General features: G+C 41.2%; 1 protein-coding gene across 1 annotated transcript in view; it reads right to left on the reverse strand.

The window, feature by feature from the left end:
* Positions 1-6: 6 nt before the first annotated feature.
* The window catches only part of LOC140949942 (intraflagellar transport protein 80 homolog), a 23,927-nt gene continuing 531 nt past the window's right edge, over positions 7-23,402 (reverse strand). Inside the window, exons 2-24 of the mRNA XM_073399094.1 lie at positions 22,712-22,769; positions 22,582-22,633; positions 21,606-21,717; positions 20,914-21,024; positions 20,478-20,546; positions 19,495-19,604; positions 18,970-19,059; positions 17,879-17,960; positions 17,434-17,489; positions 16,891-17,107; positions 15,828-15,909; positions 14,512-14,586; positions 14,369-14,417; positions 5,152-5,266; positions 4,814-4,878; positions 4,470-4,605; positions 3,732-3,879; positions 3,232-3,318; positions 2,773-2,857; positions 2,414-2,503; positions 2,011-2,183; positions 1,548-1,671; positions 7-1,226 (exon numbers count right to left, since the gene is read on the reverse strand). Of these exons, the coding sequence (XP_073255195.1) occupies positions 1,134-1,226; positions 1,548-1,671; positions 2,011-2,183; positions 2,414-2,503; positions 2,773-2,857; positions 3,232-3,318; positions 3,732-3,879; positions 4,470-4,605; positions 4,814-4,878; positions 5,152-5,266; positions 14,369-14,417; positions 14,512-14,586; positions 15,828-15,909; positions 16,891-17,107; positions 17,434-17,489; positions 17,879-17,960; positions 18,970-19,059; positions 19,495-19,604; positions 20,478-20,546; positions 20,914-21,024; positions 21,606-21,717; positions 22,582-22,633; positions 22,712-22,769 (2,279 nt within the window). The 3' untranslated portion in view covers positions 7-1,133. The remainder of the gene's footprint in view (positions 1,227-1,547; positions 1,672-2,010; positions 2,184-2,413; positions 2,504-2,772; positions 2,858-3,231; positions 3,319-3,731; positions 3,880-4,469; positions 4,606-4,813; positions 4,879-5,151; positions 5,267-14,368; positions 14,418-14,511; positions 14,587-15,827; positions 15,910-16,890; positions 17,108-17,433; positions 17,490-17,878; positions 17,961-18,969; positions 19,060-19,494; positions 19,605-20,477; positions 20,547-20,913; positions 21,025-21,605; positions 21,718-22,581; positions 22,634-22,711; positions 22,770-23,402) is intronic.

The raw sequence follows: 23,402 nt of genomic DNA on the forward strand, positions 1-23,402 counted from the left end.
GTATTTCTTCGTTTAGTTTATTTTTTTAGCAATTCTATTTAGCTTGTATGATGTACACATAATTTAAACTTGAAAAAGACTTTTTTTATTGAAAGGGGCCACATATTTTTTTAATCTTTTGGACTTGCAACAAATACTTAGTTATAGAAATAAATAAAATAAAGCTAGGAAGGTTGTAGATCTTTCCCTGCAAACATCAAATCAGTCTACAGTAACTTTCAAAAATATAAATAATTCCGTTCTGACAAAGGATAAATTTTCCACATTAAGGACTGTACTACAGCAAATGAAATAGACCTTAACCTGTTCCAGGCATTCAGACAGTGGAGAATGGCACGAAAAAGGGAGCAGTTTCTCCACTGCTCACTTGAATTCCTCAAAAAACATCACTTGCCCATCAGGCAAGTTAAAAACAGAATTTACTAGCGCGATAGCAAAATCCACTAGCATCGGGCTATCAGACACTACTTTCTTTGCACACTGCGACAAACCCAAATAGGCTTTGTCTGATACAGGATAAACTGCACACATATCATAAACAGTGTATGACTCAACGTATAACTAACACTAAATTTGAGCTATGGGCCTTCAAACAACTAGGCCCTGGAACTTAACTTATGTCTTCCTGGTTCTAGAAGTCCTGTGAGTTGGCTATCTAGGAAAATAATAACATTTTTTGACAGCTGCGGGGGGCTAGGTCTACAGTAAAGACACTTTGAAAATGTACATGTTGTTGTTAACAAAAGAGGTCAACTAATGTATTCCTTTTTGTCTTTTGAGTCGAGTTCTCTTTCTACAATTTCTGTAAGTATTTGACAATATTGCAGAAATGGCATTTCTATGAATGTACACTGAAAGTGTAAATTCCTAAATCCATTTTTTGCCCACTTTGTGTCTTGATAACTAGCACTGCAGCTTACACAAATATAGGGCTACAGTTAAAAAAGTGGATTTCAAGTCCAAGTATTATTCGTAATGTACAAAACAATGTATAATCGTGTAAAGAGAGTGTGCACTTGCCTCAATTTCCAGACAAACTGACAAAAATCTATACAGACAAGTCCAACTAAAACGTTTTAGTCACTGAAAAGCTAAGAGTGTGCTATTTACAGAGCAAAGAAGGTAGACTTTTCTCAACCATTATATGGTTTGGCCCCTGGTCGCGCGGCTTCTTTCTGAAGCTCCATATCGATCTTGGCATTGATTTTCTCCCAGTCAACTTCAACCTGTGAAACACAACACAAAAAAGGTTAACAATTAAAAGGTTTCCAATATTGACACATTTTCCACGAACTCAGCTCGAGCTGTGAAGCTAAGTGCAGCAAAATCTCGAAATTCGTTATAACCCAGTTGAAAACAACTCGTGCATCATCTGGACGTCTCGATTATTCTAAAGCGAGCACATGTGTTAATTTCCTGTTTAATCACTTACATCCACAACACTCTTCACCACGTGTGAAACAAAAGCTGAAATAGGCAGCTGCTCCCGCAGGCTACGACTCCAGTTAACACAAATACAATTGAAGATTTCTTCAAACTCATCTTACCCCTTGTGCATATTGAAGGAATCGTTTGCTTTTTTCTGTTCTATCAAAGTTTTCCAGGTATTTTTGTCTGTAAGCCAGAACTGTATCCACATGTGTCTTGTGTTTCACAGCAAGTTCAAGAGCCCTGAAAGAAACACGACTTTGGTTCGTTATGTATTAAATACTATTTCTTATAGCTAAGTAGCATACTAGATTTAAGATTCACAAACAGGTAGCCTCAATTCTTGAGATAAGGTTGCGTTTTTGCCTGAAACAAGAAACGACGCTTGTTTGTATAATCTTAAGCCTGCGTAGCAAGCGTTTCTGCGCGAGTTGGTCGAGAAAGTTCGGACAAGAGAAAAAAAAAAAGAAGAAAGAAGGGGGAAGGGCGGGGATTTCACATTTCCTTTTTTCCCTTTCCCCTCCCCCTTCATCTAATTTTTGCTGTCACTTCAACTTCCGAGCCTTAAAAAAGCAGTCATACCTGTCCCAATTGAAGAGATCAATATTCATCTGAATTGCTCTGTACACGAGTCCAGCTTGGAGAAGAATAGTCTCTGCCTCCTGCGGCTGCCGACAAAATAAAGCCATGGCGGCATTCCTTCCTTCTTTTGTTGGTATTTCTTTGATGTGATTGATGTACTGGACTTTATCTGCCTATAGAACAAGGCAAATGAAAACAGTCAAATCTCTTTTAGCCTGCGAGCTATGATGAAAACGCAAGTGCAGAGAAACTGCGCGTCAAGAGGTGATGATTTTGCTCATATCATCGTTACTTTATGGGGCCATTTTCTCCGCCGTGCTTGTCGAATGGGGTTCTTTCTTAAGAAGCTTAATTAAAAGATGGTTATATAAAGAACGAGTTGAATCATGGTGACGATACATACTTCATCTATTGCAGCATATGCCGTCTCTGCCGTGTTAAGATCCTTCGCGTAAGCCGCCATAGTAGCAAGACAAGCCCACAAAACTGGATCCTGAAGGCAGAAAAAAAATACCACAGTAAGTCTGGCTACAATGAGTCTTGATCCAGGCGAAATGAAAGAGACATTTCAGGACGAGGGCAATTACAAAGCAAAATAATAATAGGTGGGGGTAGTGAGAGTAGAGAAAAAGAAGGCCCTTCCCACCACTCCTCAGTCATTTTTAGTTCTAACCTAAGATCGTAAAGAAATGCTATCTGTGCATGCTACAGAAGTGCTAGTAACTACATCAACAGAACGATGAATAGGGAATAAGCTGTTACCTTTACAAATCTACACAGTCGAATGGCATCTTCCCATTTAGATCCGCTGGCATACTTGTGAAGCATTGAAGGGTAAGGTGAGATTCTGTAGAAAGAGGTCATCAGAAAATACATGTCACTGGTTTTAACAGCAACCTACACAAGCCTGCTAGATTTGCGATATAATTTACTAGGTAGCAAGAGAGAAGCAGTGGCTAGAACACTCGCTTGCCGCACCAAACTGGCCCAATTCAAAACCTGGGTTCAGTGTTTATACGCTGGTTGATTTTGTTGTTGGCTCTCTTCCGAGAGGTTTCTCACCGGTGCTCGGGTTTCCTTGCCTCAGAATCTAAAATTTCAAAATTTCAATTCGATATCCAAAGTACAATTATGTTCTGAGAGCTCCCCAGGCGTTTCATGGGTTAAGCACTTAAAGTTTTCGTACAGATTAACTGATGATTACAGATAATTTCTACTTACATGGTGCTGCAAAGCGAGCCATCCGCTCTTCTCATCGTACAGTGATTTTCCAAGAAACTGACAATCTGTGGGTTTTTTCCGAAATCACTACAAAGGGAGAAAATTACAATGAGTTATTCCTAAATAGATAATAATTTACTTAAAATCAGCAATATTGGGCTTCTTGTTCTTCGGAAAATTGAGAGGGAACTGGAGAGAGTGCGGTTACCAGTGCTTCTCCTCTTTCTTGAGTTATAACCAACCTAAGATACTACGGAGCTTAAGAAAAGACGTTTTTGAGCGACGCATGTCAACCGGAAGTTGAATTTTACAAGACGAAAAAAGGGAAAGGCATTACTTCCGGTTGACGTGCATCGCTCAAAAACGTCTTTGCTTAAGCTCCGTACTGATTGGAATATTAAAAAACTTATTGGTAACAGTTCTTTGAGATGAAACTTGGTTACCCCTAGGATTTGGTACCCCTTGGGTTTACTACCCCCTGGGTTTGTTTCCGTTTTTACCTGGAATCTTTTTCCAGAAGTGTTTTTGGCAGGATGTCCTGGTCCACATACACCGCGCTAGGATAATACCAGACAATAAATCGACCATCCTGAAACGCTGACAACATATTGGTGTTGTCGTTCCACGCCATCGTAGTTATCATTGTTCCTGAACAAAGAGAATAATGAACATTTGAGAAATATCATCATAAACAATAAAAAAAAGTACTTGAAGAATCAGTCGTTCCTTCCTTTTGTCACAGAAACCTCACAGCCTCACAGGGGGCAAATTTTCAAGCGTTTGCGCAAAACTGTACAGTATGATGTCATGCCAAGGAACTGGGAAAATATGTTCACTACAACGAGGTTCTTTTCCACATATTTTACTATAACTGGAGCGTAGAGTATTGTTCGTAGTACCGATGACTTCGTTATATAGACGTTTGCTATATCAAGGTTCCACTGGTTACCAGTGATCTCGCTTCCAAGTCATTTCGCCCCGGTTGCTTAGCCCCCTATTCTAGAACGAGGAATAAGACATTTGAAGCGTGCTTGTTTTGGTTTATGGCTAAAAGTAACGAGGAATATTACATTTGAAGAGCGCTTGTTTTGCCTTATGGCTTAAAGGACGAGAAATATTGCATTTGAAGCGCACCGCTAAATGACTCGAAAATAGCGGGCTAAGTTACCGCGGCGAAATGACCGGTTACCGTTCCAATGCATGCATATACATTGTCAAGGGCTAACTGATTAACTAACCGAGTTTGAAAAGCCTTTCTGCAGGGCCAATGTGTTTAACCGGGGTAAGATAGAGGTCTCTGTTCTTATCAATAACGGCCAGTTGTCGATCACTTGTTGGACCACACTGGCTCAGAGCAATCTCCATAACTTCAAGCTACAAACGCAACAAAAAAGTGTAAGATCTGGTTAGTGACACGTCATCAGTAAGAAATTTCTGCACGCGATTCTAAGACGTCATTTGGCAGGAAAACCAGTGGTGACGTTGGGAAACGTCAGCTGTTTTCATCGGCTACTCCGGAGGGGGAGGAGGTAAACGCGGGTTTCATAAAGGATTTTTTATGTAAAAACGGAGGTAAGCTTACTGAATGTTGGATTGGCTGTCCACTTCCTACTGGTTTCCCTGACTGAGTTTCAAACAAATGGATCACTGAAAAATAGCGACAACATTATAAACATTTTTTCCAGTACTATAGGAATTTTTTGGTTTTGCAAAAGCAGTAAAATAAATTTACCAAGAAATAATAGTAATTGATACAGATAACGCCAACAGAAGAAATAACAAACATTGCATTTATTTCAGCATGTCCATCTTTATATCAACTGTAAGTACCTTAAAGGCAAAAACAACTCCATCACTATATTTAATACGCTATAAAAATTGTTTAATTCAACCAAAAAATACATTCTCGCTGCAATGTACCTTTTTCATCCTTTCTATCCTTGATGGCTAGTGTGTCATTACTGAATGTACATGTCTGCTCATTTAGGATATCTGTTCTAAGACCCTGGTACTTTGGCACACACGTTAAGCGACCCTGTAACAAGGAGAGAAATAAGTGCAAATATTATATACAGTGCAACTACTCCTCTCCTCTCATCTTTTTAAGGGACACCTCCATTCAGGAGACACAAAATTTGGTACTGTTGACGCTGTTGTCACTGTTGTTACTGTTGCCAACGCTGTCACTGTTGTTATGGTGGTCACTGTTGTCTCCGTTATCGCTGTTGTCGCTGTTCTCACCGCTGTCGCTATTGTCACTGTTGTCATCGTTGCCAACGTTGTCACCGTTGTCTCTGTTGTCACTGTTGTCGTCGTTGCCACCGTTGTCACCATTCTCACCATTCTCACCATTTTCACCGTTGTCACTATTGTTGCTGTAGTCACCATTGTCACCGTTGTCACTGTTCTCGCTTTTGTCACTGTTGTCACCGTTCTCACTGTTGTTACCGTTGTTACCGTTGTCACTGTTGTCACCGTTGTCGCTCTTGTCACTGTTGTCACCATTGTCACCGTTGTCACAGTTGTCACCGTTCTCACTGTTGTCAGTGATGTTACTGTTGTCACCGTTGTCACTGTTGTCAGAGTTGTCACCATTGTCACTGTTGTCACTCTTGTCACCGTTGTCACTCTTGTCACTTTTGTCACTGTTGTCACCGTTGTCAAAGTTGTCACTTTTGTCACTGTTGTCACCGTTGTCACCATTGTCACTGTTGTCACAGTTGTCACCGTTCTCACTGTTGTCAGAGTTGTTACCGTTGTTACCGTTGTCACTGTTGTCACCGTTGTCGCTCTTGTCACTGTTGTCACCATCGTCACAGTTGTCACTGTTCTCACTGTTGTCAGTGATGTTACTGTTGTCACCGTTGTCAGAGTTGTCACCATTGTCACTGTTGTCACTCTTGTCACCGTTGTCACTGTTGTCACTTTTGTCACTGTTGTCACCGTTGTCACAGTTGTCACTTTTGTCACTGTTGTCACCGTTGTCACCATTGTCACTGTTGTCACTGTTGTCACCGTTGTTACTGTTGCCATCGTTGTCACCGTCGTCACTGTTGTCGCTTTTATCAATGCTGTCACCGTTGTCACACTGTTGTCACAGTTGTCACCGTTGTCACTGTTGTCACCGTTATCACCGTTGTCACTGTTGTCACAGTTGTCACTGTTGTCACTGTTGTCAGCGTTGTCACTGTTGTCACCTTTGTCACCGTTGTCACTGTTGTCACAGTTGTCACCGTTGTCACTGTTGTCACAGTTGTCACTGTTGTCACCGTTGTCACCATTGTCACTGTTGTCACAGTTGTCACCGTTGTCACTGTTGTCACAGTTGTCACCGTTGTCACTGTTGTCACAGTTGTCACCGTTGTCATTGTTGTCACCGTTGTCGCTGTTGTCACAGTTGTCACAGTTGTCACCGTTGTCACCATTGTCACTGTTGTCACCGTTGTCACCGTTGTCACTGTTGTCACAGTTGCCACCGTTGTCACTGTTGTCACAGTTGTCACCGTTGTCACAGTTGTCACCATTGTCACTGTTGTCACAGTTGTCACCGTTGTCACTGTTGTCACCGTTGTTGCTGTTGTCACAGTTGTTACCGTTGTCACCATTGTCACTGTTGTCACCGTTCTCAACGTTGTCACTGTTGTCACCGTTGTCACCGTTGTCACTGTTGTCACAGTTGTCACCGTTGTCACTGTTGTCACAGTTGTCACCGTTGTCACTGTTGTCCCCGTTGTCATCGTTGTCACTGTTGTCACCGTTGTTGCTGTTGTCACAGTTGTCACCGTTGTCACCGTTCTCACCATTGTCACTGTTGTCACCGTTCTCACCGTTGTCACTATTGTCACAGTTGTCACCGTTGTCACTATTGTAACAGTTGTCACCGTTGTCACTGTTGTCACCGTTGTCACTGTTGTCACAGTTGTCACCGTTGTCACTGTTGTCACCGTTGTCACCATTGTCACTGTTGTCACTTTTATCACTGTTGTCACCGTTGTCACAGTTGTCACCTTTGTCACTGTTGTCACCGTTATCACCGTTGTCACTGTTGTCACTGTTGTCACCGTTGTCACTGTTGTCACAGTTGTCACCGTTGTCACTGTTGTCACCATTGTCACCGTTGTCACTGTTGTCACTGTGGTCACCGTTGTCACTGTTGTCACAGTTGTCACCGTTGTCACTGTTGTCACAGTTGTCACCGTTGTCACCACTGTCACCATTGTCACTGTCACCGTTGTCACTGTTTTCACCGTTGTCACTGTTGTCAAAGTTGTCACCATTGTCACCATTGTCACTGTTGTCACAGTTGTCACCGTTGTCACTGTTGTCACCATTGTCACCGTTGTCACATTTGTCACCATTCTCACTGTTGTCAGTGTTGTTCCTGTTGTCACCTTTGTCACTGTTGTCATCGTTGTCACTGTTGTCACAGTTGTCACTGTTGTCATCGTTGTCACCATTGTCACTGTTGTCACAGTTGTCAACGTTGTCACTGTTGTCACAGTTATCACCATTGTCACTGTTGTCACTGTGTCACTATTGTCACAGTTGTCACCGTTGTCACTGTTGTCACCGTTGTCACTGTTGTCACAGTTGTCACCGTTGTCACTGTTGTCACCGTTATTACCGTTGTCACTGTCATCACAGTTGTCACCGTTGTCACAGTCGTCACCGTTGTCACCATTGTCACTGTTGTCACCGTTGTCACTGTTGTCACCATTGTCACTGTTGTCACAGTTTTCACCGTTGTCACAGTTGTCACCATTCTCACTGTTGTCAGTGTTGTTACTGTTGTCACTGTTTTCACCGTTGTCACTGTTGTCACCGTTGTCACCTTTGTCACTGTTGTCACTTTTATCACTGTTGTCACCGTTGTCACAGTTGTCACCTTTGTCACTGTTGTCACCGTTATCACCGTTGTCACCGTTGTCACTGTTGTTACCGTTGCCACTGTTGTCACAGTTGTCACCGTTGTCACTGTTGTCACCGTTGTCACCATTGTCACTGTTGCCACCATTGTCACCGTTGTCACTGTTGTCACTGTGGTCACCGTTGTCACTGTTGTCACAGTTGTGACCGTTTTCACCGTTGTCACCGTTATCACTGTTGTCACTGTCGTCACAGTTGTCACCTTTGTCACAGTTGTCACCGTTGTCACTGTTCTCACCGTTGTCACTGTTGTCACAGTTGTCACCGTTGTCACAGTTGTTACCATTCTCACTGTTGTCAGTGTTGTTACTGTTGTCACTGTTGTCACTGTTGTCACCGTTGTCACTTTTGTCAGAGTTGTGACCTTTGTCACTGTTGTCACCGTTGTCACTGTTGTCACTGTTGTCACCGTTGTCACAGTTGTCACTTTTGTCACTGTTGTCACCGTTGTCACTGTTGTCACCGTTACCACCGTTGTCACTGTTGTCACTGTTGTCATTATTGTCACTGTTGTCACTTTTGTCACAGTTGTCACCGTTGTCACTGTTGTCACAGTTGTCACTGTTTCACCGTTTTCACCATTGTCACTGTTGTCACCATTGTCACCGTTGTCACTGTTGTCACTGTTGTCACCGTTGTCACTGTTGTCACAGTTGTCACCGTTGTCACCGTTATCACTGTTGTCACTGTCGTCACAATTGTCACCGTTGTCACAGTTTTCACCGTTGTCACTGTTGTCACCGTTGTCACCATCGTCACTGTTGCCACAGTTGTCACTTTTTTCACTGTTGTCACCGTTGTCACTGTTGTCACCGTTGTCACTGTTGTCACAGTTGTCACCGTTGTCACAGTTGTCACCATTCTCACTGTTGTCAGTGTTGTTACTGTTGTCACCATAACGAGCCGCACCATCTTAGCAACCAAAAAAATTTTGTTTATCAAGCTGAGATAGGGGACTAAAAGTCCCCTATCTCAGCTGGATACTCAGAAGCTTGTAACATTCACTATTCCATTTATCTCTGATCATATTTCGCATCTAATACGATAGAGGCGTCAATTTTCGCGCCATCATGTCATCATTCTAGGGCGAGAAATTTAATTAAAAGCGCGGCATCCAACAAATGTACGGCTCACGTTTCGGCTAAAATTATTCAGTGCCGCCAAAGAAAAAAACGTATTATTAAGATCTGCGTATAAAGTCGATCACATTGCTAACACAGACAAAAACGCTTAAATATCTCCTACGAAATGAACGGCTGAGTTTGTTTTTTCTACGGGTCAAACTGCTACTATATATTCCAAAAGCGCTCAGGCATAATAATATGCCAGGACTTCTACCTGGATGAACCAGAAAGGATATAGAACAACTACCTAATTGTTTTTTACGGTACTGGTTGAAATACTAAACGTGTTATATATCCTAGAAGCGCTCAGGCATAATAATAACATGCCAGGACTTCTACCTGGATGAACCAGAAAGGATATAGAACAACTGCCTAAATTTTTTTTTTACGGCTACGGGTTGAAATGCTAAACGTGTTATATATCCTAGAAGCGCTCAGGCATAATAATATCATGCCAGGACTTCTACCTGGATGAACCAGAAAGGATATAGAACAACTGCGAATTTTTTTTTCTACGGCTACAGGTGGAAACGCTAAACGTGTTATATATCCTAGAAGCGCTCAGGCATAATAATAACATGCCAGGACTTCTACCTGGATGAACCAGAAAGGATATAGAACAACTGCCTAATTTTTTTTTTTACGGCTACGGGTGGAAATGCTAAACGTGCTATATATCCTAGAAGCGCTCAGGCATAATAATAACATGCCAGGACTTCTACCTGGATGAACCAGAAAGGATATAGAACAACTGCCTATTTTGTTTTTTTTTTACGGCTACGGGTCGAAATGCTAAACGTGTTATATATCCTAGAAGCGCTCAGGCATAATAATATGCCAGGACTTCTACCTGGATGAACCAGAAAGGATATAAAACAACTGCCTATTTTTCCTTTTTACGGTTACGGGTCGAAATGCTAAACGTGTTATATATCCTAGAAGCGCTCAGGCATAAAAATATGCCAGGACTTCTACCTGGATGAACCAGAAAGGATATAGAACAACTGCCTAATTGTTTTTTACGGCTACGGGTTGAAATACTAAACGTGTTATATATCCTAGAAGCGCTCAGGCATAATAATATGCCAGGACTTCTACCCGGATGAACCAGAAAGGATATAGAACAACTGCCTATTTTTTTTTTTTTTTACGGCTACGGGTCGAAATGCTAAACGTGTTATATATCCTAGAAGCGCTCAGGCATAATAATATGCCAGGACTTCTACCTGGATGAACCATAAAGGATACAGAACAACTGCCTTCTTTTTTTCTACGCGTCGTAGTTCTAAACGTGTTATTCTTAGAAGCGCTCAGGCTTAATAATATGCCAGGTTTCCAGCGACTGATTTTAGCTGATTTTGCGGTGCGCAAGAATGGATAATTTACCCGACTTGTAAACAGATATTTCCTTTAGCCGATTGTGTCTCATGCAGGAGAATGTCATGTCTGCGTTGTTTTGTTTCTACTGAAGTTTTATCAAAAAAGCTTAAGCGAAAATAGGAAGATCGCAATTTATACTCTTACGAACTATAAATTAGGGCTGACCTGGAAGACGCGTTGAATTGTGCCGCCATCCTTCAAAATATAATCTGGCTGCGTTTAGGGAGACAATTTCTTCTTCCATCCAGATTTACTTGGTATATGTGTTTGCGAGAATCTTCAGACAAAGAATTGGGTATACACTGGTTCGAATGGCTTGGCGATACTAAGTGCTTAAGTCTACTTACCGATTACAACATGTTTTGGAAGTATTGAGAAGCGCGCCAAATGAGGTTGCCACAGTGTTCTCGAGCGAACACGGCGCGACCTGGATTGATAAAATTACCATTACATGCAGCCATCATGCCAGTGATTTCTCCTTTCGTCGCATAGTGAATAGTTTGTGAGCACATCCTCGACTCTCGAAACACTTGTCTTGCGCCGCTTTCGAAGTTGCTTCTCCCGCGAACCATAGGTAGATTTCCCGCTTAACATAATGTTTGATAATTTATGCAAAAGTTGACCTCGTGAAAGTCAGCAGTGCATTAATCGACTCAAAAATAAACAGACTTCCTAGAGGGTTTTGAACACGGTTTTAATTAAGGTACTTTACGAGTGCTGCGGTAGTTGACCGCAAAAGTGTTACGGTGATGGATACTCAACTGGATGATTACGTCACTTCATAGCAACCAGACGGTACGAATTTTTTAACTTCCGGAGCGCTGAGGCTCGTAGTGGTTGTCACTGTTGTCAGAGTTGTCACCGTTGTCACTGTTGTCACCGTTGTCACCGTTGTCACTTTTGTCACTGTTGTCACCGTTGTCAGAGTTGTCACTTTTGTCACTGTTGTCACCGTTGTCACCATTGTCACTGTTGTCACCGTTGTCACAGTTCACACCGTTGTCACCGTTGTTACTGTTGTCACAGTTGTCACTGTTGTCACTGTTGTCACTGTTGTCACCGTTATCACGGTTGTCACAGTTGTTACCGTTGTCACTATTCTCACTGTTGTCACCGTTGTCACCGTTGTCACCGTTGTCACTGTTGTCACAGTGGTCACCGTTGTCACCGTTGTCACTGTTGTGACAGTTGTCACCGTTGTCACTGTTGTCACCATTGTCACCGTTGTCACATTTGTCACCATTCTCACTGTTGTCAGTGTTGTTACTGTTGTCAGCTTTGTCACTGTTGTCACAGTTGTCATCATTGTCACTGTTGTCACAGTTGTCACTGTTGTCACCGTTGTCACCATTGTCACTGTTGTCACAGTTGTCACCGTTGTCACCGTTGTCACAGTTGTCACCGTTGTCACTGCTGTCACCATTGTCACAGTTGACACCGTTGTCACTGTTATCACCGTTCTCACCGTTGTCACTGTTGTCACCGTTGTCACTGTTTTCACAGTTGCCACCGTTGTCACTATTGTCACCGATGTCACTGTTGTCACCGTTGACACTGTTGTCACTTTTGTCGCTGTTGTCACCGTTGTCACCTCTTCACCGTTGTCACTGTCGTCACCGTTGTTGCCGTTGTCGCCATTGCCGCCGTTGTCACCATTGTCACATTTGTCACCGTTGTCGCTGTTGTCACTGTTGTCACCGTTGTCTCTGTTGTCACTGTGTCACCCTTGTCACTGTTGTCGCTGTTGTCACTGTTGTCATCGTTGTCACTGTTGTCACCGTTGTCGCCGTTGACACCGTTTTCACCGCCGTCGCTGTTATCACCGTTCTTAACATTGGCAGCGTTGTCACGATTGTCACAGTTGTCACCGTTGTCACTGTTGTCACCGTTGTCACATTTGTCTCCGTGTCACTGTTGTCACTGTTGTCACCGTTGTCAGAGTTGTCACTTTTGTCACTGTTGTCACCGTTGTCACCATTGTCACTGTTGTCACCGTTGTCACAGTTCACACCGTTGTCACCGTTGTTACTGTTGTCACAGTTGTCACTGTTGTCACTGTTGTCACCGTTATCACGGTTGTCACAGTTGTTACCGTTGTCACTATTCTCACTGTTGTCACCGTTGTCACCGTTGTCACCGTTGTCACTGTTGTCACAGTGGTCACCGTTGTCACCGTTGTCACTGTTGTGACAGTTGTCACCGTTGTCACTGTTGTCACCATTGTCACCGTTGTCACATTTGTCACCATTCTCACTGTTGTCAGTGTTGTTACTGTTGTCAGCTTTGTCACTGTTGTCACAGTTGTCATCATTGTCACTGTTGTCACAGTTGTCACTGTTGTCACCGTTGTCACCATTGTCACTGTTGTCACAGTTGTCACCGTTGTCACCGTTGTCACAGTTGTCACCGTTGTCACTGCTGTCACCATTGTCACAGTTGACACCGTTGTCACTGTTATCACCGTTCTCACCGTTGTCACTGTTGTCACCGTTGTCACTGTTTTCACAGTTGCCACCGTTGTCACTATTGTCACCGATGTCACTGTTGTCACCGTTGACACTGTTGTCACTTTTGTCGCTGTTGTCACCGTTGTCACCTCTTCACCGTTGTCACTGTCGTCACCGTTGTTGCCGTTGTCGCCATTGCCGCCGTTGTCACCATTGTCACATTTGTCACCGTTGTCGCTGTTGTCACTGTTGTCACCGTTGTCTCTGTTGTCACTGTGTCACCCTTGTCACTGTTGTCGCTGTTGTCACTGTTGTCATCGTTGTCACTGTTGTCACCGTTGTCGCCGTTGACACCGTTTTCACCGCCGTCGCTGTTATCACCGTTCTTAACATTGGCAGCGTTGTCACGATTGTCACAGTTGTCACCGTTGTCACTGTTGTCACCGTTGTCACATTTGTCTCCGTGTCACTGTTGTCACTGTTGTCGCCGTTGTTGCTGTTGTCACTGTTGTCATCATTTTCATTGTTATCACTGTTGTCGCTGTTGACACCGTTGTCACTGTTGTCACTGTTGTCAAGGTTGTCACCGTTGTCAACGTTGTCACTGTTTTCACCGTTGTTGCTGTTGTCATCGTTGTCACTGTTGTCACCGTTGTCACTGTTGTCATCGTTGTCACCGTCGTCACCGTTGTCACCGTTGTCACAGTTGTCACCATTGTCACCGTTGTCTCTGTTGTCACTGTTGTCCCAGTTGTCGCCGTTGTCGCTGTTGTGACTGTCATCGATGTCACTGTTGTCACCATTGTCAGTGTTGTCATTGTTGTCACCGTTGTCACTGTTGTCATCGTTGTCACTGTTGTCGCTGTTGTCACTGTTGTCACCGTTGTCACTGTTGTCACTGTTGTCACTGTTGACACCGTTGTCACTGTCGTTACCGTTGTCACTGTTGTCGATGTTGTCACTGTTGTCACCGTTGTCACTGTTCCCTCCGTTGTCTTTGTTGTCACTGTCACCCTTGTCGCCATTGTCACCGTTGTCACTGTTGTCGCTTTTGTCACTGTTGTCAATGTTCTAATTGTTGCCGCTTTTTCCACTGTTGTCGCTGTTCTTAGTGTTCTCACTGTTGTCGCTGTTTTTACTATAGCTCTCTAGGCAATCAAATATCACCAACAAACTGATTACAAGCGACTGGGGAAGAGGTAGGGCCCAAAGAACATTTGTGTAGGTCGCTACGACAAGTGAAAGTACCAAGGCACAAACCTCGTAGGAGTATACTTGGAGACCTGCATCATCCACCAAAAGAAAGTGCCTGAAAAATTGAGAATATTGCAAGGTAAAAAGAGTGCTGTCAGTTCCATGGGGAGAAAAATAAGATGGGAACCCCACTTCAATTGAGAACTCACTTCTCTGTTTGAACAATGAGAGTAATGCTTCCATTCTTTAGGTCAAATATCATTGGTGTATTCCAGTTCTTGACACTGAAAGAAATTTTTACACAGTCAGACAACCAGTTTAGACCAGTGAGCTGTTTAATGGACAAGCAAAGTGTTTAATCAAGTTCACAATACAAAGAGGAAGGCAGAGCCAGTAATTATCCGTGAACTGAGAGCAGAGTAGTCTCATTCACAACCAATCTTTGTGTTGTCACACAACACTCCTCCCCACAACACTCCTCCCCAGGGAAGGGGAGTGTTGAGTGACAATTCAATAAATGGCGTATAGGAGACTAAGAATGGAGTTACTGACAGGGATCCCTGGCCACACAAGATCGCATCCCAATAACATCAATATGGAAAGCAATAATAAGGGTATAAATTTCCAGCTGACAAGAAAAATCACCAAGAGGAAAAGGCTTCAACAGGAGACCAGAGAGAGAGCAACTTCCTGGTAATGGAATTAAGTTTAAAACAAACCACATGGTAGCAGGTGAATACAATTTTTGGTTTAACCCTTTAAGTCCCCAGAGTGACCAACATCCGACCAACATCAATTTTCTCCTAATGTCATCAATAGATCATGAAGGAAAATGTTTTAATCTTTTGTTAAGTTCTTTCAAATACTTCTTAAAGGAAATGTGTGGAAATCAGTGAAGAAAATTTGTCTATGGATCTTGGGGTTTGCAGGGTTAAAAGCAGTTTTCCTTCCATTACATACTAAGTAACTATGTCAAAGAGCTTTATTTTGTGCTTTGCAATAAAATATTATGAGCAGTATTCAGGGTTCGCAAATATGCCAAATTTGGCGTATTTTACGCCAAAATTGTTCAGATGACTCCACTGAGGTTACGGAGGGAGTCACTTCGACTCCAGAAATTTTCGGTAACAAACACAGTTTTGTCCTTATCTTTTTCGCAACAAATACAATTTACGTTAATTGTAAACGTTGTAAACATTAATTAAATCATCAAAATTAAAGAATTATACTGCACGACAAAACAGGAAGAGGGTAAATTACGATCAAAGTTTACTCGATGACCGCCATCATGGATTTTAGCTTTCCAGGTCAGCGGACCGACACAGCTACTTTGTCTATCCCTCACGATAGTGTAAACATGCCAGGACCACGTGCTGGAAAGTCTGAAAATGGCTTTTTTCGTTGTGATACTTGACTCCAAATATTCCAAAATGACTCCAAAATTTGTGAAGCAGAAGTCACAGTGACTCCACTCATCAATAAAATTTGCAAACCCTGAGTATTGTAACCAGTGATTTAGACCTACCTGTAGATATAACACTGTGATGTAGTTGCCACCACAAGATGATTGAAAGCAAGTGAAGTTTTGATGATGCGGTCGCGGAAGTCTGATAAAAAGCATTTCACAATCAATTCATATTACAAGAGATGTCATACATGTATTAAACACAACTACATGTACAACAAAATTCTCTAATCTAGTCTATTGGTAACAGCTTCATGTCATCCAACTCAGGCTAATCATTTGTTATCAAGTAAATCAGACACCTGAGTTTGTTTAATCACTACATATGATTACAGACTAATTACTACACTCCAATCAGTTCTTTTAGTGTATTACATTGGTGCTACAACTCAGTTCTACAGTATCTATCGTCAGTATGACTATCATACACTAGCTTTCATAGCTTTCGATACAACTTCACAAGGGGTTTTCAGAGGATTTATGTCTGAGGTCAAACAAGCCATACCAGTGTTGATCAAAATGCATATTTCTGCATTTAATGGTCTTTAATTAAGAAACCGTCCAGTTAAGAACGATAGCAACAACGGTATGAACATGTTGGAATGCAAAAAAGGTGCTAACTTTTTTATTGTCTGTACTTACTTCTGATTGACTTAAACTGCAAAAGTTAACAAAACTTCATAAAGCGGTACATATATTCATCCTTACTTTCTAACCATCCTCCATATAACAAAATCTGGTCTCAGTTTGAATAACAAAGAAATCCTATGTGGGGAACATGTAAAATTGTAAACTTTTCTTGGCTGTTGTTTTCAACTCTTGTGATTGGTCAAAATCTTTTAACACAAAAAAAACACCCTTTCAAAGTGGAGTGTAAATGCATTATATTGCATAAGTGGCCTTCATGTAGGTTTATGCATTCTCTGTGTAAAAATGAGAACATTCCTATGTGGGGAAAGCACCGTTGCCGCATAACAAAAGAAATTACTATCCACCTTACCCAGATCATTACTTAAATCAAATTCAATTTCGTCTTTTGTTTGCAGGTAGATAAGCTTATAACTGGGAGAGGGGAGGAGGTGCTTATGAGCAGCAAGTTTACGGCATGACAAGGAAGGCTTACCTAAGGATTCTTTGACATCATTGGTGACATCTCTCACTACTATACTCTTTCGATCTGTGACTGTAACTTCAAAGTTCTTCCACTCAAGCCGCCTCTCAATCACATGAGCAAAGATCACCTGACCATTCCCACAAGCCCCGGCAAGCTGTGTTCCATCGCTTGACCATGCAATGTTGAACAGTGAGCCAGTGTTGGGTTTTTCCAGAGTGTAGGACCACTGCAAGAAAGAATTCACCTTAAACTTTGACGAGATTGTCAAAATTATATTAAAATGCAAAAAATTTCCAATTGTCATTTCTCCAATAATACTGAAAAACAAATAGTGCTGCTTAAGAAGTTTTATTTTATGGTCTCACAATGGGATTCTGTCGACGGACTCAAAATGTAGAAGACCACAGACTCAACTAAGGGTTAAAACACATATTTCAGTCAAAAGGGAAGGAAGGAAGGCTCACAATGTAAGACTTACTACTACCAGTACTTGAAAGTAATAAATTAATTTTATCTCTTGTGACTATATACATCAAAAGGTGAAGTTCTTACCCCAGTTTTGTCACAGAGTCTCAAAGTATTGAAAGAACCAACAGCAAACAGCTCACCTGCGGAGCAAGTATAGATGATTATCACGTACAGTACATTTATCTATCTACTGTGGATACATAGCAAACTTGTCATCAAAGGCATCACCATTGTCTTCTCTGTCATCATCATCATCCTCCTCCTCCTCCTCCTCCTCATCATCATCATCATCATCAGCACCCCCAACCCTAATTCTCAAAATCAATACCATTACCACCACAACCCTGGCTAATCCAAAAAGTGGGCTGCATTAACAGTTAAGAAAAGGTAAAGGTGAGATTCTATGTTACTTGTTACTTAATCTTGCAGAGAAAAAAAAACAGTAACATGGTAACTGAACAGTACCTTGATGTGCTGACGTTTGAAGGGGTTTAGTTTACAATGAAACACAAACGAAACAGTTTCTCACCATCAGGAGCCCAGGAGATGCTCGTGATAGGATACTCATGTAACATACTGGAGTATAACACTCGACCATAACTGTCCCACACCTGTGTTGATTGTGCAAAAAATAAAATCCTTTATTAATTTATATGGCAAAAATTATTAACCTGAGTCTTTGAGTTATAATAGTGATAGTTGTTGCGGTATAATGGATATCAAGACTGGCAATATATATTAAAATCCTGCATGGGAGCTATAAACCCTTTAAGCCCCTTTAGTGACCAACATCAATTTTCTCCTAACAATATCCATATGTTGCAAAAGAAATGATTATGAGAGTTAATAAAATGATCACCAAAGAAAAAATGCTTTGATCTGTTATCAAACTCTCTCAACTATTTTTTAAGGAAATGTACGAAGGTCAGTATGGAGAATTTCTATGTGGATATCGGGGCTTAAAGGGTTAATGGATTAGAGGCCTGCTCTCTTTCTTCCACCACTCCTGGCTTTACTTAACATCTTGTGGCTCATCACAAGATTCTTTCCCATGCTGGCTGTGGGGATGGACAGGTTTCATTTTTTAGAATGGCTCATAGAGTACACCACTGAATACATTGCTATCATATAGCCTGAGAAAACAGATGACATTTTGCAATGCTACCACTGGTTTCCACACCAAATGAGGTCTGAGAAACAAATGCAGAAATTTCATACTGATGACACATCACTACCCAGATCTGAGTAGTGCTTCTGATTAGTCATGCTGCGTTGGAAATTTGATTCAACCAATCAGGAGCACTACCCAGATCAGTGTAGTGACACGTCACCAGTATGGAATTTCTGCGCTCCTTTCTGAGACGTCACTTGGTGGGGAAACCAGTTGTAGCATCACCAAATGTCAGCTGTTTTCTCAGGCTAGCGATCATATTGATCACATCACAAAAAATTAATTGTAAGGTAGAATGATCCTCCCATAGTGTCAAGTTAACAGTTAAATAAAGCATGCAGAGCCACACCCTTAGTGAGTATTCCTACATCAGGTTATGCAGCAATGCTGTTATAAAAACCAGACGGAATAGAAAGAGGTAATGCAACAATAATTTATTATATGTGCACCTTATATTTGCAGTCCTCTCCACCAGAGATGATAAGATTGTTGATAGGATTCCAGTCAACTTTCAACACAACCCCATCATGGGCCTTCCACTGTAGCAACAAAAAAACACCATAGCACATCTATGTTAACTGTAACTCACTACTTATAGTCACTATTACAGTATATTTCCACTCGTTCCCAAACAGGTCTATTAGGGCCTTAACTGGCACATTTCCAAAAAATACATCAAGTTACACAGTAAATAAACTTAAAGAAATCAATCAAAGAAAAAGACAATCAATATGAATGAAAGTAGTTTCCCTGAAATCTACATTGTATGATTTTAGAAGTATGAATGGCACACAATCATTATTTGTCTTGAGAGCTTTGGAAATCTTCAGATTGTCTTCTGAAATCTTTGACATTTCCTGGTTGACTCAGGATAAAAATCTCATCCCTTTGACTAAAAAAAAAAATGGTAGGTATGGTCACAGATTTACTTGTCATTGTCATGCATGGTAGTCTAGCTTGTCTGATCAATGTACCTGTACTGGCTTAGCAGCGGCTTGTAATGGTTTAATGACTAACTGTTTTCCGCTTGAGTGTAGAATGTGATCTGAGTCTGGGCTCCATGCTACAGAATACACTGGGGTACCTAAAAACAACACACAACCTGTTACTAGTCAAATAATTGCTGGGTTAATTTGTCTAGGTGAAGATGCAGATATACATGTACAGTCCAAGTTGTTAAGATTAAACATAAGTTGTAGGACCTATAGTCAAGCCCCCAGACCCACAAATCAAACCCTTTGGTCAAATAACATGCATCTGGAGGAAATATACAGTACTGTATTTTACTATTCTGATAGTATGGCTGCTTGCGAGCTAGTGACCTTACCTTGTTTTTATCAGATGTGTAAGTTGCCAAAGGCTAGGGTTGTCAAGAAGTTTTGAAATAGAAGGCTGAGTTGTCAAAGTAAGCGGCCAGTCCAGGGATGTTTTATTTGAAAAAACACCATTCATAAAGAAATGCAAGGCAGTGTAGCGGGCCAAGACTAACCAAGTAGGTGGCGATTTTTGCTGGCAGCCGGCTACTCTTGACAACCCTGCAAAGGCTATTTATTTTGTACTTTTTTTTTGGTAATTTTGTAATTTGTTTAGCCATGGAGCACTTAGGAGTTCTTAAGAACTCCTTGAAACATGTCCGTACATTCCAGATCAAATTGGAATTTGGCAGTGTTTAACTGAAAGGGGAAAACCGGAGAACTCTCATAGCAAGGGACATAAAAAACAAGAAATTCAACCCACAAATGGCCTCAACGCCAGGATTCAAGCCAAGGCCATATTGATAGGGGAAGAGTGCTGTCACCACTGCCCTACCCTTGCTCCCCTCATAAAGAACAAACTTTGACACTTTTGTAATGTGCATGTCTGATAGGTTACTACCTTGCAAGCATCCTTAATATTTAATAGCATAGTAAGACTCTCCTTATTTGAACAGAGTTCTGTGAAAGACTGAAATTCCCACCTGCTTGAACTAGTGTTGATCTGAGCATCCCACTTCTTGACCAGATCTTCACTTGACCATCTTCCCCAACTGGTAGAAAAAAAATTACCAAAACTTGTCTTAAGCTTCTGGTATTAGAATAACGCTCCAAAAACAAATTAATACTGTTTTCACTACAGGCTAATTAGTTTTCCAGTAACATGATGAGTTGAAAAAAAGGAAATGAGAATTTAAAGATGAAATGTTTATTGCACCAGAAGGAAATCGAGCCTTATCGGGGCAAAGAGCTCGAGTCTCTGTCCCCTGTTTAAAGAGACCCATGGAACATTTAGCCATTAATTAAATTCAAGCAACATATTTTCAAGTTTCAGATTTTGTTAAGAAGAAGACTAGTTTTAAAATTCAAGAGGTCATTTTAAGATCATACAATCCAACCAACTAAAGCAGCATTTCAAACCTGTGACCATAGCTGATCCATCAAAGCTCCATCTTCCGGACAGTACAGCACCTCTGTGAGCCTCAACAGACTTTTCAATCCGACCATTGCGTGAAATAAGGTGAAATTTACCTGCAATAAATATATAATACACCTTCACTGAGAGAGCAATCTACACAGCATTTACAAAACATTAATTAACATGGTTGCACTCATTAGATAACAGCTTATATGCTTTCTTGTTAATAGGAAGGTGCATATTAAATCTACTGACAGTTGAACTGATAATTAAGGAACAAAGGAAGGAATTACATTTTTGTGCAATCACGTCTCGGTGCTTACAAATCAATCAACAGTGCTAGAAAAAACTTGAATTCTAGCTCATCCTTTGGACAAGCATCTCTCATATTATGCTTGCCTGGGCCACTTCTTGCTTGTCTTAGTTAATGATTTTGTTAGAGGATGACTTGCTGGGACCCTTGTCCATTGGGCAAGTGAGCTTAAAAAAAACTTATCCCGGTTGACCAGACGGGACTATTTTTGAGCCCTGATCAATCAATTGTATATTCACAATAATTATTATTAATAACAATTAACTAACAGACTGTTTGATTTATTGACTGTTGCTCAACTTCTTGATGCTAGCAATAAAATCAGCTCAGCAACAAATCCAACTTCAAGTTAATTAACCAAATTAATGACCAAGGACTTACCATCAGTAGAGGTCAAAACAAATAGCTCAGACTGACTTTGTTTCTTGCCTCCAGCACTCCTTGGAAACCAGTGAATGTCAGTTGGATAGATTTCTGCAGGCAACTTGATCACCTGTGTATTAAGATTTAAGTTAAAGCAGAGATAATTTATTCAAAGCATTAGGCATGTGACAGCCTCATCCCCAAGGCCGGTTTGTGCCATCCGATTGAGCAGAGGAGGCTTAGAACTGAGGGTGATAATCCTGGGCCCAGTTCCTGGGGGACCGATTAGCACTAATCCAGGATTAAAATTTTGTTCTGATATTGTATTTGACCTTCTTATGTAGTACTTAGAGTAACATTTTGTGTTATCGTTATTGTATTTCGGACTTAAGGCTCAACAGTCTTTTATAAGCTTGAGTTGCGTGTCTTAAGACAAGAAAGCCTTGCTTAAAACTTTGCTTTATAATGGGTTAAGTTAACCGTCTTTTGAGGAACCGCACCCTGGGCAAATTCTCCTGACAAGCTAGACAGATGATATCACATTCAAAATAGCCAAGGATGACTGAAAACGAGGCTGGGTATGTGACTATGCAGCAGCTGTAGACAGCATCCATCTCGCAAAGAAGAAGCTTAAAGTGTTATAGTGTGAATTGTTGAGTTATGAATAAACCACAAACCCTATACAGGAAAATATTAAGCTGTATTTTGCAAAGCTCCTCTAGGCTAAATGATTTAATATGCAGGTGTGAATTAAGGTGTCTGTAACTTGAACCCTAACCAGATACTAGTACATCAGATAAAGGGGCAAAATTTTAAACAGTAAAAGAACGCTGAACTATCACTACAACAGCTGCTTAGTGTGGCTGTGAATTTATAGGCCACCATCAATTTCACATTAAATCATGACAAACAAATCATATTAAAATTAAGTACGTAAAAGCCTAAAAGACAATGTTATTTATCATTCTTATAACTAAATTATTATATGTTGTACCTGCGTTGTCTCATCAGACAATAGATTCCACTTCAACACACTATGGTCATCACTGCAAAGCAAAATTTGAAATTCAAACTCTGGATTTCTTAATCAAATAAATGCACCCTTTAGCTGGTCAACAACCTACCCACTAGAAAACAGTTCATCTGCTGTGGTCCAACCAACACAACTTACTAGGTCTTTGTCTGTATTGGAATCAGTCAAGGAATCCAGAAAAAAATGACAGTCACAGTTCAACATGATGGCCATTGACTTACAGGGTTCAGACATGAGATATGAGAGTTAACAGTCAATGCATTTGCGTCATTTGTTTGTGGTTTTAAGGCTACCTTGCATAACCTAATCTTTGCAGTAATTGGTCATATAAACACAATAAACATTCCTCAAATATTTCAAGAATTTATGGATTTGTTGGTTCGACTGTGCGTGAGGACCTACATTGTGAGTAGAGGCCCTTCGATCTTCCTAGATAAGTCAAGAAAATAAGAAGGCCTCTGCTTGCAGGGTAGTGAAGGACCATGATTAAACTTAATGATGGTTGCGCATGGTTACAATTGTGCGTGCCACTTGATAATATTTAGAGGGCTATTCAAACATATGATTTACTTATCTTAGGGAACTAGAGAGAACCTAATAGGCCTCAATAGGTACCAACTGGCATGCTCCTCCCACGGGCCTAGATTGTGGGCCATCTCTGGCATGGTGAATAAGGGGTGGGATGAATTTTTTAAAGAGAAGTCAACACTAACTATTGGATAAAGTCTACCAGAGTGCTAGCAACGAAGAACACAGACCTTTATATGAAATAAACAGCTGTC

This window comes from Porites lutea, chromosome 10 (assembly GCF_958299795.1).
Source record: "Porites lutea chromosome 10, jaPorLute2.1, whole genome shotgun sequence".
NCBI lineage: Eukaryota > Metazoa > Cnidaria > Anthozoa > Scleractinia > Poritidae > Porites > Porites lutea.